The sequence below is a fragment of the Oryctolagus cuniculus genome, chromosome 2 (assembly GCF_051225735.1).
Source record: "Oryctolagus cuniculus isolate XC-2025 breed Fujian yellow rabbit chromosome 2, ASM5122573v1, whole genome shotgun sequence".
NCBI classification, from domain to species: domain Eukaryota; kingdom Metazoa; phylum Chordata; class Mammalia; order Lagomorpha; family Leporidae; genus Oryctolagus; species Oryctolagus cuniculus.
The window spans coordinates 183,737,462-183,751,677 of NC_142868.1; the positions used below are offsets into that span (position 1 = coordinate 183,737,462).

Consider the following 14,216-nt stretch of genomic DNA (forward strand, 5'->3'; position numbering starts at 1 on the left):
ATTTAAAAATTGTTTGCTTTTTATTTTTTAAAGATTTATTTTATTTACTTGAAAGACAGAGTTACTTAGAAAAGTAGAGCTAGAGAGAGAGAGGGAGAAGTCTTCCATCCTTTTGTTCACTCCCCAAATGGCCACAGTGGCCAGAGCTGAGCTGATCTGAAGGCAGGAGCCAGGAGCCTCTTCCGAGTCTTCCGCAGGGGTGCAGGAGCCCATGTACTTGGTCCATCTTCTACTGCTTTCCTAGGTCATGGCAGAGAGCTGGATTGGAATGGAGCACCCAGGACTTGAACTGGCACCCATATGGGATGCCTGCACTGCAGGAAGGTGCTTCACTGCGCCACAGCTCTGGTCCCTGTTACTATTATTTTTTTTAATTTGAGAGGGAGAGTTACAGACAAAGAGAAGGAGAGACAGAGAGATCTTCCATCCACTGGTTCACTCCTCAAATGGCCACAAAGGTAGAGTCTGTGCCAGGCCAAAGCCAGGAACTTCTTCTGAGTCTCCTACATAGGTAAAGGGGTCCAAGTATATGGGCCACTCTCCTCTGCTTTCCCAGGCCATTAACAGAGAGTTGGAGGCATAGAACTCAAGGGGCTTCCATAGCCTTGGAAACTCATAACTGGTGCATAGGGAGATTACTGATGCCATAAACAGGAGTGTCAATTGGTAAAGTCAACAACAGGAGTCACTGTGCACTTACTCCTCATGTAGGATCTCTGTCCTTAACGTGCTGTACACTGAGGCTTAATGCTATAACGAGTACTCAAACAGTATATTTCACTTTGTGTTTCTATGGGGGTGCAAACGACTGAAATCTTTACTTAATGTACACTAAACTGATCTTCTGTAAAAAAAAAAAAAAAAAAAAAAAAAGAAAGAAATTATCAATTCCCAACTTGACTCTCACTGGGATTAAACATGACAATAGGTCTGATCTGATTTCATCATCATTTAAAAAAAATCATCTATTATTTTTCACTTTATGTTTCTGTGTGGGAGCAAACTGTTGAAATACTTACTTAAGGTATACTAAGCTGATCTTCTGTATATTAAGATAATCGAAAATGAATCTTGATGTGAATGGAAGGGGAGAGGGAGTGGGAAAGGGGAGGGTTGTGGGTGGGAGGGACGGTATGGGGGGGGAAGCCATTGTAACACATGAGTCGTACTTTGGAAATTTATATTCATTAAATAAAAGATTAAAAAAAAAAACAGAGAGTTGGATTGGAAGTGGAGAAGCTGAGATTCGAACTAGGACTCATATGGGATACTGGGGTGCAGGCAGAGGCTTAGCCTACTGTACCACAGTGCCAGTCTCTCCTTATTTTTTTTTTTTTTTTGAACAAAGTGAATTTTATTTAAAGGAAGCTTTCTTTTTTCTTTCTTTTAAAGATTTTATTTGTTTATTTGATAGGTAGAGTTACAGACAGAGAGAGGAAGAAACAGAGAAAAAGGTCTTCGTCTGCTGGTTTACTACCCAAAAAGCCCCAATGGCCAGAGCTGGGCCTATCACAAGCCAGGAGCTTCCTCTGTGTCTTCCACACGAGTGTAGGGTGCAAGGACTTGGGACATCATCCATTGTTTTTCCAGTCCTTAGGCAGAGAGCTGGATCTGAAGAAAAGCAGTTGGGACCTGAACCGGTGCCCATATAGGATGCTGGTGCCACAGGTGGAGGCTTTACCTACTATGCCACAGTGCTGTCCTCCCCCCCCCCTTTTTATTTTAAAGATTTATTTATTTGAGTGACACACAGAGAGATCTTTCATCTGCTGGTTCACTCCCCAAATGACTACAATGGTTGGGTCTGGGCCAGGCTGAAGCCAGGAGCGAAGAGCTTCATCTAGTTCTCCCTTGTGAGTGGCAGGGGCCCAAGGACTGGTGCCCATATGGGATGCTTGCACTGTAGGTGGCTATTTAACCTGCTGCACCGTAGTGTTGACCCGAGGGAAGCTTTCTTAGCTTTCATTTTCCATACTTTTTGATCTTTTTTTTTAGAAAGGTTTTATTTGATAAATATAAATTTCATAGGTACAGTTTTTGGATTATAGTGGTTCTTCCCCCCATACCTGTCCTCCCACTCTCACTCCTGTTCCACCTCCTACTCCCTCTCCCATCCTATTCTTCATTAAGATTCATTTTTAGTTATCTTTATATGCAGAAGATCAACTCTATACTAAGTAAAGATTTCAACAGTTTGCACCCACACAGACACACAAAGTATAAAGTACTGTTTGAAGACTAGTTATACTGTTAATTTTCATAGTACAAGTCATTAAGGACAGAGGTCCTACATGGGGAGCAGGAGCACCGGGACTCCTGTTGTTCATTTAACAATTGACACTCTTATTTATGTCATCAGCGATCATCCGAGGCTCTTGTCATGAGCTGCCAAGGCTATGGAAGCCTTTTGAGTTCACAAACTGTGACATTATTTAGACAGGGCCATAATCAAAGTAGAAGTTCTCTCCTCCCTTCAGAGAAAGTACCTCCTTCTTTGATGGCCCCTTCTTTCCACCAGGATCTCACTCACAGAGATCTTTCATTTAGGTCATTTTTTGCTACCATGTCTTGGCTTTTCATGCCTGAGATGCTCTTAAGGGGTTTTTAGCCACATCTGAATGCCTTAAGGGCTGATTCTGAGGTCAGAGTGCTACTTAGGGCATTTGTCATTCTATGAGTCTGCTGTGTGTCCTACTTCCCGTGTTGGATTGTTCTCTCTTTTTAAATTCTATCATTATTAGCAGACACTTGGTCTTATTTATGTGATCCCTTTGACACATGAATTCTCAAACTATTAATTTTCCCCATTACAGAGGTTGCAGGGATATAAAATTGGGGACTAAGAATTCTTATTTGATATGTTTATAAATTGAGATAAAACAAGACTTTACTAGTGAAAGAATTGTTGCCTTTTATGTAGCTGTATTTCAGGTTGTGTATTAAGTCACTTAGATATACTATTTAAGTTAACTTTTCTAACTGTCCAGTAAGAAAAGTATTATTATTTTCTTGTCTGAAAGATGAAAACATTGAAGCTAACAAAGGATAAAGTAACTGGCCCAGGGGTTTCACAGCTAGTATTGCAGAGCAAAGATTGGAACCCAGCTTTAGCCAATTCCACAGGTCATGCCCATAAATCCCCTATATTCTGTAAGATTCCAGAGAAATGGTTTGTGGATATTGTGATGCTTAAGATTGATGAGTGGTCAGAGAAATGGAGTTTCATATCCAAGTTAAGACCATAGTTTATTCAGCAAACAATTTAGTAAATGCCTTTTCTGTGCAGTGCAAAGTACTAATGAAGTCTGAATTTTTTTTAGACAGTCGTGCTTGTGTTCTTAACTGTTTTATTCACAATGCCCAACTGCTTAATACAGGTTCTGAAACACACACATACACACATTTTCTAGTACAGTAAATCTTCGTTGAATGAATGAATGAGATAAAAAGGACAGTCACTGATCTCCAGAAGTTTAATTTAGAGGGAAGAGACACATGAAAGAAAAATATGGCATGAGAAGTGCTCTAATAATATAATAAATAAAAGGAAAAAGTTAATAAAGTGAACTTCATTTAAATTAAATACTTTTAGCCTTTAAAACACATCATTAAGAAAATAATGTAGTAGGCTAAGCCTCCACCTGCAGCACTGATATTTCATATGGGTGTCAGTTCTAGTCCCGGCTGCTCCTCTTCCAATCCAGCTCTCTGCAATGGCCTAGGAAAGCAGTAGAGGATGGCTTACATGTTTGAGCCCCTGTACCCACAGAGGGAGACCCCGAGGAAGCTCCTGGCTTCAGATTGGCCCAGCTCTGGCAGTTGGAGCTATTGGGTGGGAACCAGCAGAATGGAAGACCGCTCTCTCTCTCTCTCTCTTTCCCTCCCTCTGTAACTGTACCTCTCAAATAAACAAACAAAATCTTTAAAAACAAAAATAAATTAAAAAAAAGAAAATGACAAAGCAGACTCTGAAAAATTTTTGTATTTCTTTTTTTTAAAAAAAGATTTATTCATCTATTTGAAAGGCAGAGTTACAAAGAGGCAGAGGCAGAGAGAGAGAGAGATGGAGGGAGGTTTTCTGCCCACTGGTCACTCCCCAAATGGCTGCAGTGGCTGGAGCTGTGCCAGTCCAGAGCCAGGAGCCAGGAGCTTCCTCTGAGTCTCCCATGCAGGTGCATGGGCCCAAGCACTTGGGTCATATTCACTGTTGTGGCCCTTGGGGGTTGATCCAGCAGATTAAAGATATCTGCCTGTCTGTCCTACTTCCCCATACCCCTAATGCTCTGCATTTCAAATAAATAAGTAAAAAAAAAAGTCTCTTTTTTTAAAAAAAAAAAAGAATACTCTCAGTAGAGTGAAAAGCAACCCACAGATTGGCAGAAAATGTTTGCAAATCATGTATCTGGTAAGGGATCAACACCCACAGCATACTTACAAAGAAGTCCCACAACAACAATAATAGAAACAATGAACTTGAATCAGAAATGGGCAAAGGACTTAAATAGACATCTCTACAAAGAATTAATGGACAATGAGCACTTGAAAACATGCTCAGCATCACTAGTCACCGGGGAAATGCTGATCAAAATCATTATGAAATGTTACTTCATACCCATTAGGGTGGCCATTATTTATTTATTTATTTTTTTGCAGGCAGAGTTAGAGAGAGAGAGAGAGAGACAGAAAGAAAGGTCTTCCTTCCGTTGGTTCACCCCCCAAATGGCCACTACGGCCGGCGCGCTGCGCTGATCTGAAGCCAGGAGCCAGGTGCTTCTTCCTGGTCTCTCATTCGGGTGCAGAGCCCAAGCACTTGGGCCATCCTCCACTGCCTTCCCAGGCTACAGCAGAGAGCTGGGTTGGAAGAGGAGTAACTGGGACACAATCCGGCGCCCCGACTGGGACTAGAACCTGGTGTGCCAGTGCTGCAGGTGGAGGATTAGCCAAGTGAGCCACGGCGCCTGCCAAGGTGGTTATTATTTTAAAAAAAGTCCAGAAAAGAACACATGTTGGTAAGGATGTTGAGATATTATAATTCTTGTGTGTTGCTGGTAAGAATGTAACATTTGTAGCTGCTGTAGAAAGCAGTATGGCAGTTCTCTGAAAAGATTAAACAACCATCGTTTTGTGCAGCAGTTAACTTGATGAGTATATATTCCAAATAATTGAAAACAGGAATTTGAACGGGTATTTGTATAGTAACATTATTCACAAGAGCCTAAAGGTGAAAATAAGCCTAGTGTCTCTTGACAGATGATTGGATAAACAAAATGTCATTCACATGCATGCACACATATACACGCACGTACATTGGAACAGTATTTAGGCTTAAAAAGGAGGGAAATTTTGATACATGCCACATGTGATCTAGATGAACCTTGAAGACCTAAGTGAAATAAACAGTCACAAAAGGATGAATATTGTCTGATTCCTTTTATATGAGCTTCCATATATAAATGACTAATAAGCACAGAAAAGATCCTTGATAGCATTGATCTTTCAGGAATGAGATACCAGCTACATAGATATAATCAAAAAGACTGACAATAAAGGTGTCGATAAGAATGTAAGAGTTATCTTCTTAGAACTTTATCTATGAAATACATGAAATCTGTTCTTTTATATTAAAAAAAGGATGGAAGAGAAATGAGTTCCCATATGCTGCTGGTAGGATTGTAAAATGATGCAGCCACTTTTCAAAGTTAAGCAGAAATTAATGATATGACTCAGGAATTCAGCTCCTAGGTATCTACACAAGCGAAATGAAAACATATATTCATACAAAGACTTTCATATGCAAATAGATCTAATTGTATTAATCATAATAGCCCAAAGTAGAGACAACTGAAATGTTTATTAATAATGAAGGGCTATACAGTGAAATACTGTTCAGGAATTAATGGAATGAAATTCTGACACACGCTGCAAGTTGGTTGGAGCTGAAGTTGTGCTGAGAAAAGGCAGACATAAAAGCCTGCCAGTTGTATGATATGAAACTTCTGGAAGAGCTGCTATCTCTAGAGACAAAAAGCAAAACAGTGGGAGTGGGGCTGGAACATGTGAGTGGGAATGGGGATTGACTGCAGATAGGCATGAAGAAGCTTTTAGAGTAATGGAGATGTTCTGAAATTGACGTGATGGTTGTACAGTTGTATAAACGTACTAAAAATCGTTTAGCTGCTGTAAGTCAAAAAGCTTAACTATTGGAAAGTGTGTGCTAAAGTGTAACTAGGAAAGTCTGGGTAAGCATTAATGTGACTTGAGTAGAGAATTGAAAGACAGGTTCAATGAAAAAGGGAGTAGCATGTGTAAATACCATATGAGCCAGTATGAAAGAGAACGTGATTTGTTTAGGGAATTACAAAAGCTGCCTTCTGTTGCATATAAAATTTGAGGCTGGGACTGTTAGAAGATAAAGTTAGGAGTGAACTAGGGAAAAATTATTTATAGAATAATGGATTCTAAGCTATTGATAATAATCTGGCAAGAATTTTAATAGATTATTACAGGTTTACTCTTGATAACTTTTGTATTCGCAAAGTTCAATACAATGTTGAAAATTATCAGAAGGGGCCGGCGCCGCGGCTCACTAGGCTAATCCTCCGCCTAGCGGCGCCGGCACACTGGGTTCTAGTCCCGGTTGCCCCTCTTCCAGGCCAGCTCTCTGCTAGGGCCAGGGAGTGCAGTGGAGGATGGCCCAGGTGCTTGGGCCCTGAACCCCATGGGAGACCAGGAAAAGCACCTGGCTCCTGGCTCCTGCCATCGGATCAGCGCGGTGCGCCGGCTGCAGCGTGCCGGCCGCGGCGGCCATTGGAGGGTGAACCAACGGCAAAAGGAAGACCTTTCTCTCTGTCTCTCTCTCTCACTGTCCACTCTGCCTGTCAAAAAAAAAAAAAAAAAAAAGAAAAAAGAAAATTATCAGAAGGAAGATTATTTAAAGCCAAAACTAAATGTTTTGCCATCATTGACCAAAATCATGGTCTTTCTAGGGTATTGATTTCTGTTTATTTTTCAAGATCCAATTAATATAAACTATTTCTAATATATTTTACTAATGTCTTTTTATCCATACTCAGTGCAAGGTCTTTCTTTTGTGTTCCCTTACCTCTTTTATAACACTTCCAGCGTGATATCATAATGCTTTATTCTGAAATTTTAAGATCTTTGAATTTAAAGAGCAAGTATAATTTCTTCAGTTTTATAAATGAGTGTAAAGTCTGGCATGATGTTTATAGCACACAGTGTATATTTATTAGTAAATATGCTTCTAGAATTTAATAGAAGGACTAGCAGAGCCCTTCAAAGATCATAGATCAAAGGGTTGGAGGGAATTATGCATGAAGGTAATCTATGCTAAACATTGGAAGGATCCAAAAGAAATTTTATAAACTCTTAAATAATTTGACGTTGGGTTAAGATAATTAATCCTCCATCGAATTTTTGAATTCTGGTGTCTACTTTTTATTGTTTGTTTCTTTGTTTTAGAATTTCGGAGCTGAAAAAGGCCTTAGGGTTTATAACCTTGTCTTCTTTACTCATATTGTGGTCTTAAGCCAATAACTTAAACTTTTCTGAGCCCAAGTTTTCTCATCTGAAAAATGAGGAAATAATACATACCTCATTGTTACGAAGTTTGAGTGACATAGTATTATGAAATTAATTCTTAAGCAGTGTTTATAGAATTAACTTAGTAAGTGGCTGGAAATGATAAATTGAATGATTATCCAAAATTTGCTGCAAGTAGATAGTTAAATTTGGTCTAAAATCTGGTATCTTGAACTCTAATCCAGTACTTCTGCACTGTCATGGTTGATACTTATTTCCATGCTGGTGGTCTGCTCCCTCTTCTATTTGCAGTCTCTTATTTGATGTGGACTAGGTAATAAAAATTACAAACTGTCCTCATTTAATGTAGGCATTGCTATATACCATATACTGTGGTAGGTATGGGAATCAGATGAGTAAGTGATGGCATCTGTTCAAGGGAGTTTCATGTCTAGTAGTTAGTAGATAGACCTTATAGAAAAGTGCATTGCTAGGCAAATATGAATGATATAACGAGGATTTAGAGCATTTCTTGGAAGAAGGTCATCTGGTCAAAGTCTACAGTGCTGGTTAGCAAAGGAGAGATAGATAATGACCAGGGGGAGTGCTCAAGGGCCAGGAGAGTAACCCGCTTAATTTTGTTCTAGAATTTTCCTTGGAAGGTAATATTATGGAACATTCTGGGAGGACGCCTGACCAGTCTATCGGGGTACAGTGAAACATGTGGTAGGGAGGGAACAGAAGGGAAGTCAGTGGATAAGAACTACAAAGAATGGTGAGGATAAGAGACAGCAGTGTTAGCATCCTTTCAGCTCCCTGTTGTAGCTTCTAGTTCATTAATTCTCAGCTCTTACGTAAAAGCTGTTTTACTATTGACAACTGCCCTCTTTCCTCATATTTGGTGACTCTCCCAGATACAGTGTCATTTGTGAATGACTTGGGCAACTGGACATTCTCCCATTCTTATTTAGTCCACAAGGTCAAACCTGTCAGCAAGTAGCCTCTTGTGAGTATTCTGTGAATACTGAGAATTGTACTGGAAGTTGAAAAAATTATAATTTGGTCTAATATGTGAACTTTAATTCTCTATTTGATATCTTTGTGTGTATGTGTAGGTTAAATGTATCTTTAGAATACAATATGAAGAGGTCTTGTATATTCAAAGGCCCATTGAAGAAGACAGAAGAAAATTTTTCCAAGAATTGATTCTCAATCAGGCCTCAATGGCTCCACCACGAAGGAAACACACTGGTAAAGTTCCTAAAGAAATGCTTTTTATTGAAGTTAAATTTATTTTTATCCTTTTCTTCATGGGAGTAAACAGTTTGTCAGGTTCTGTTCTTCTTTTATGGACACATGTGGAAGTGGCCATTGTATTTTCCTGACTTGAGTCTGGGAAGGACAGCCTTGCTGTTGAAGCTTTACTGAGAAACAGGGCTTCTCCCACACTGCAAATCACATTCTCTGGTGGATTTCATACTCTGAGGCTCAGAAATCCCTGCTGCTTTAGTCATTAGGACTTGAACTGGCAGTTGTGAACACCAGGTGTCGTGTTGATGATTTTGTGGGCCAGAGTAGGTTTGATTATCTAAGAGCTGCTTAGAATATTTGCCCTTTATGGTTTATTCATTGATTAATTTTTCAGATATTTATTTAGCACACATTATGTTAGATGACTTAAACTTCTGGAAATCTGTTATGATTTTGTTTTAAGCATTTAAATAAGTTAAGTAATTCTAATAATTTAGTTTTTAATATATTTTAAATAAAACAAATATGTAGATTTTTTGGGTTTGGACTCATAGCATTAAGAGGAGCTTGAGAATATGTTAGATGTTAGTTCACTCACATAAATAAGGACTGCATTGTAAGTCAGTTCTTTTCCTAATCTTTTTTTATATATATTTATTTATTTGAGATGCAGAGTTATAGGCAGAGGGAGGGAGAGACAGAGAGAGAGGTCTTCCATCTGCTGGTTCACTCCCCAAATGACTGCAATGGCCAGAGCTGGACCAATATGAATGAAAGAGCCAGGAGCTTTTTCTTTGTCTCCAATGTGGGTGTAGGGGCCCCAGCACTTGGGTCATCTTCTGCTGCTTTCCCAGGCCATCCATATAGAGCTGGGGCCAGCGTCACGGCTCACTAGGCTAATCCTCCACCTAGCGGCGCTGGCACACCAGGTTCTAGTCCTGGTCGGGGCGCCGGATTCTGTCCCAGTTGCCCCTCTTCCAGGCCAGCTCTCTGCTGTGGCCCGGGAAGGCAGTGGAGGATGGCCCAAGTGCTTGGGCCCTGCACCCCATGGGAGACCAGGATAAGTACCTGGCTCCTGGCTTCGGATCAGCGCGGTGCGCCAGCCGTGGCGGCCATTGGAGGGTGAACCAACGGCAAAAGGAAGACCTTTCTCTCTGTCTCTCTCTCTCTCTCTCTCTCACTATACACTCTGTCTGTCAAAAAAAAAAAAAAAAAAAAGAGAGAGAGAGAGAGAGAAAATTGACTTTGGGAAAAAAAATATAGAGCTGGATCACAAGTGGAGCAGCGGGGACTCGAACTGGTACCCATATGGGATGCCAGTTCTGTAGGTGGAGGCTTAGCCTACTATGCCACAACAATGGCCCCCTCCCTCTTTTTTTTTTCTTGATTTGCAAGTTAAGAATTACAGAGGAAGAGATAGAGAGAGATCTTCCATCCACTGGTTCTCTCCCCAAATGGCTACAAAAGCTAGGGCTGGGCCAGGCCAAAGCCAGGAGCCAGGAGCTTTATTTGGGTCTTCTATGTGGGTGCAGGGGCCCAAGGATTTGGTCTGTCTTCTACTGCTTTACCAGGCACATTAGCAGGGAGCTGGATTGGAAGTGGAGCAGCCGGGACTCAAACTGACACCTATATGGGATGCAGGCTGTGCAGATGGTGGCTTAATTTGCCACCACTTAACAGCGCCGCCTCTATCTTTTCCTAATCTTAAAAATGTATAAAAATAAGATTCAGTTGCTGAATCTTTCAACCTCTCCTAGAAAGTAGCAGTTCTGCTTGGTAAGACTTTTAAGCCTCTTTACCCTTATTATTTTTTTAAAATATTTATTCTTTTATTTGAAATGCAGTATGATAGAGAGAGAGGAGAGACACACAGAGAAAGACATCTTCCAGGGGCTGGCACTGTGGCATAGTGGGTAAAGCCATCGCCTCTATTACAGGCATCCTATATGAGTGCCAGTTTGCATCCCAGCTGGTCAGCTTCTGATCCAGCTCCCTGCTATGGCCTGGGAAAGCAGAAGAAGATGGCCCAAGTCTTTGGAACCTTGCACCCACGTGGGAGACCCAGAAGAAGCTTCTGGCTCCTGATTTCAGATGGGCACAGCTCTGGCCATTGTGGCCAGTTGAGTGAACCAGCGGATGGAAGACCTTTCGTTCTCTGCCTTTCCTTCTCTCTGTGTGTAACTTTGACTTTCAAATAAATAAATAAATCTTTAACCAAAAGGAAAAAAAGAAAGACATCTTCCAACTGCTAGTTTACCCCCAAATGTTGAAACTGAGTCAGGCCAAAGCCAGGAGCCCCGAACTTTATCTGGATCTTCCACATAGGGGGCCAGGGCCCAAGTGCTAGGGCCATCTTCCACTGTTTTCCCAGGCACATTAGCAAGGACTTGGATTGGAAGCAGGGCAGCTGGAACTTGAAGCGTAACCTATATGGGATGCTGATGTTGCAGGCTGTGGCTTAACCTGCTGTGTCACAATGCCGGCCCCTCCCCTTATCTCATGTTTCTCATAACCATTTTTTAAAACTGGATTTTATTTTTTTTTAATTTTGTTTCTTATTTATTTTATTTTTTTATTTTTATTTATTTATTTTTTGACAGGCAGAGTGGACAGTGAGAGAGAGAGAGACAGAAAGGTCTTCCTTTGCTATTGGTTCACCCTCCAATGGTTGCCGTGGCCGGCGCACTGCAGCCAGCACACTGCGCTGGTCTGAAGGCAGGAGCCAGGTACTTATCCTGGTCTCCCATGGGGTGCAGGGCCCAAGTACTTGGGCCATCCTCCAGTGCACTCCCTGACCACAGCAGAGAGCTGGCCTGGAAGAGGGGCAACCGGGACAGAATCCGGCGCCCCAACCGGGACTAGAACCCGGTGTGCCGGCGCCGCTGGGCGGAGGATTAGCCTAGTGAGCCGCGGCGCCAGCCATGTTTCTTATTTATTTTAAAGGAAGAGAGAGGCAGAGTCAGACAGATAGGTGGAGATCTTCCAACTGCTTCATTCTTAAAATGTCTGCAAAAGCCGAGGCTGGGCCAGAATGAAGCCAGGAATCTGGAACTCAGTCTGGGTCTCCTATATGAATGGCAGGGACTCAAGTACTTGAACCATGCCTTGCTGCTTCTTAGGGTGTGTGTTAGAAGGAAGCTAGAATTGGAAGCAGACCTGGGACTTGAACCCAGGCACTCTGTCATGGGATGTGGGTGTCCCATGTAGCCTCTTAACTACTGTGCTAAATGTTCAACTTCATAGACATTCTTGTAGCATACTAAAACTATTTCCCACCCATGCCAGGTCCTTTACTATGTTCTTTCTATTTTTTAAAATTTTTCATTGTTATCCAACATTTGAATAATTTTACTGTTATTTAGTGTTGCTTTCCAACTTTTTTCAGTGTTTTAAAAATAAGTCTTGGGGCCAGCACTGTGGCATAGCAGGTGGGACCACTGCCTGTGGCACCAGCATCCCGTGGGGGTGCCAGTTTGGGTCCCAGCTGCTCCGCTCCTGATCCAGCTTCCTGCTGTAGCCTGGAAGGGCAGTGGAGGACGGTCCAAGTCCTTGGGCCCCTGCATCCGTGTGGGAGACCTGGAGGAGGCTCCTGGCTCCTAGCTTCAGATTGGTGCAGCTCTGGCCATTGCAGCCAGTTGGGGAGTGAACTAGCAGATAGAGGACCTCTCTCTTTCTGCCTCTCCTTCTCTCTGTGTGTAACTCTGACTTTCAAATAAATAAATACATCTTTTTAAAAAATAAGTCTCTTATTTATTTGAAAGACAAGAGTTGTATATAGAGAGATGGGGGAGAGAGAGGCACTGAGAGAAATATTGATATTCTGTCCAGTACTTCTCTCCCCAAATATCTAGAATGGCTGGGACTGGGTAAGGCCAAAACCATGAACATGGAACTCCATCCAGGTCACCCTATGGGTTCAGGGACCCAAGTACTTGGGCTGTCCTCTCCTTTTCCCAGACACATTAGCAGGAGCTGAATCAGAAGTGGAGCAGCCAGGCTGTGAACTGCTACTGCTATGGGATGCTGGCGTGGTACATGGTCACTTAACTTGCTGTGCTGCAATGCAGGCCACCCAAATCAGTCTATCAGATTGCTCTAGTTTTAAGATTTTCCTTCCAGAACTTTGGGACATTCATATTTAAATTATACCTTCTGATTATTCTTTTAATTTAAATATCAGTATTTCAAATACTTCATTGTGAAAATTAATAACTTTAATCTTTCATTCTCTTAAGATATATTTTAATTCTATAAATTTGAATTTTCCATGTTAAGGTTGTTATAAATGTTTTTCTTTTTAAGATGCTTCTCCTAACTTTCACTTTCCAATTTAGAAGACATTTAGAAATTATCAAATATACTTAGAATTTTACTTGAGCTTTTGTGTGATACCAGGAAAATCTGTTAAGGAATTAAAGAGCATCCTGATTAGGAAAGTTAATATTTTACTTCTGAAGAATTTTGGTTTGTCTTAGCATACATAGTGAAAACCGTAGATTTTACATAGAGCATTTAGACTGATTTTTCCATCTTCTCCATGTGTTTAGGATTCTTATTTTTAAGCTCCTACTCCCCCTGTTTCCCCACCCCCATCCCACTATCCCTATTGTGTGGTACCCAGAATATGAGAGTAGGAAACCTGTCAAAATCAGAATTCTTCTGGGAACAGGAAGGATCAAAGAATTGTTGCTTGCATAGTATCCTTTTCATGCATATAATGCAACTCCATGTTGAGAAGGTTTTAACAATGTTAAGAAAATCAGTGTAAAGTAGTTGAAGATAATTATATTGATTTGAAGTTATTCACATAAGTTGCATATAGTATTTCAAATTCAAATCATTTAATCATATCACTTGTCCTTTTAAGGGGTTATAAATGAGTTTTAAAGTGAAGCTATTCCCTAACTTACTTGTTTCTATTTTAAGTTTTACTTGCATGAATTGCATAGTTCACATGTATTTATAATTCTTTCTCTTTAAATGACGTTTTGAGAGGGTGCCAGAAAAGTAATTGGTGTCCTGACCCACTGTAATGGACTCATGTTTTCTTCTGTTTCCTTTAGCTCTTTGTGCTATGGAAGTGCTTCCTCTTGCACTACCGTCTCCACCTCGTCAGTTATCTGAATCAGAAAAAAATCGGATGGAAGACCAGGAGGAAAATACTTTACGAGAGTTGCGGTTGTTTCTCAGGGATGTTACCAAGCGGCTGGCCACAGATAAACGCTTTAACATCTTCAGCAAACCGGTGGATATTGAAGAGGTCTTGTTTCAGTAGTGTGCAAACAGTGAAGTTGAACTGGCTAAAAGGAAAAAAAATATTGACATCTTTTTTTGGAAGGAAAAAAAAACAAAGGCATGGATGAATATTACCCCTAGCCTGTAAAATTTTAATCCATGTGATAACTATCGATGTCATCAGCAAA

General features: G+C 40.9%; 1 protein-coding gene across 6 annotated transcripts in view; it reads left to right on the plus strand.

Annotated features, from left to right (window-relative positions):
- The window catches only part of ATAD2B (ATPase family AAA domain containing 2B), a 221,718-nt gene that overhangs the window by 164,835 nt on the left and 42,667 nt on the right, over positions 1–14,216 (plus strand). For 4 of the 6 annotated variants that reach the window (XR_016229549.1, XM_002710061.6, XM_070069369.2 and 1 more), the window contains 2 exons: positions 8,658–8,793; positions 13,857–14,053. Coding sequence is in view for 4 of the 6 variants with exons in the window: in XM_002710061.6 (XP_002710107.1) it covers positions 8,658–8,793; positions 13,857–14,053 (333 nt within the window). In the remaining 2 variants the exon portion in view is untranslated. The remainder of the gene's footprint in view (positions 1–8,657; positions 8,794–13,856; positions 14,054–14,216) is intronic. The other 2 variants (XR_016229550.1, XM_070069368.2) reach the window with 1 other exon arrangement.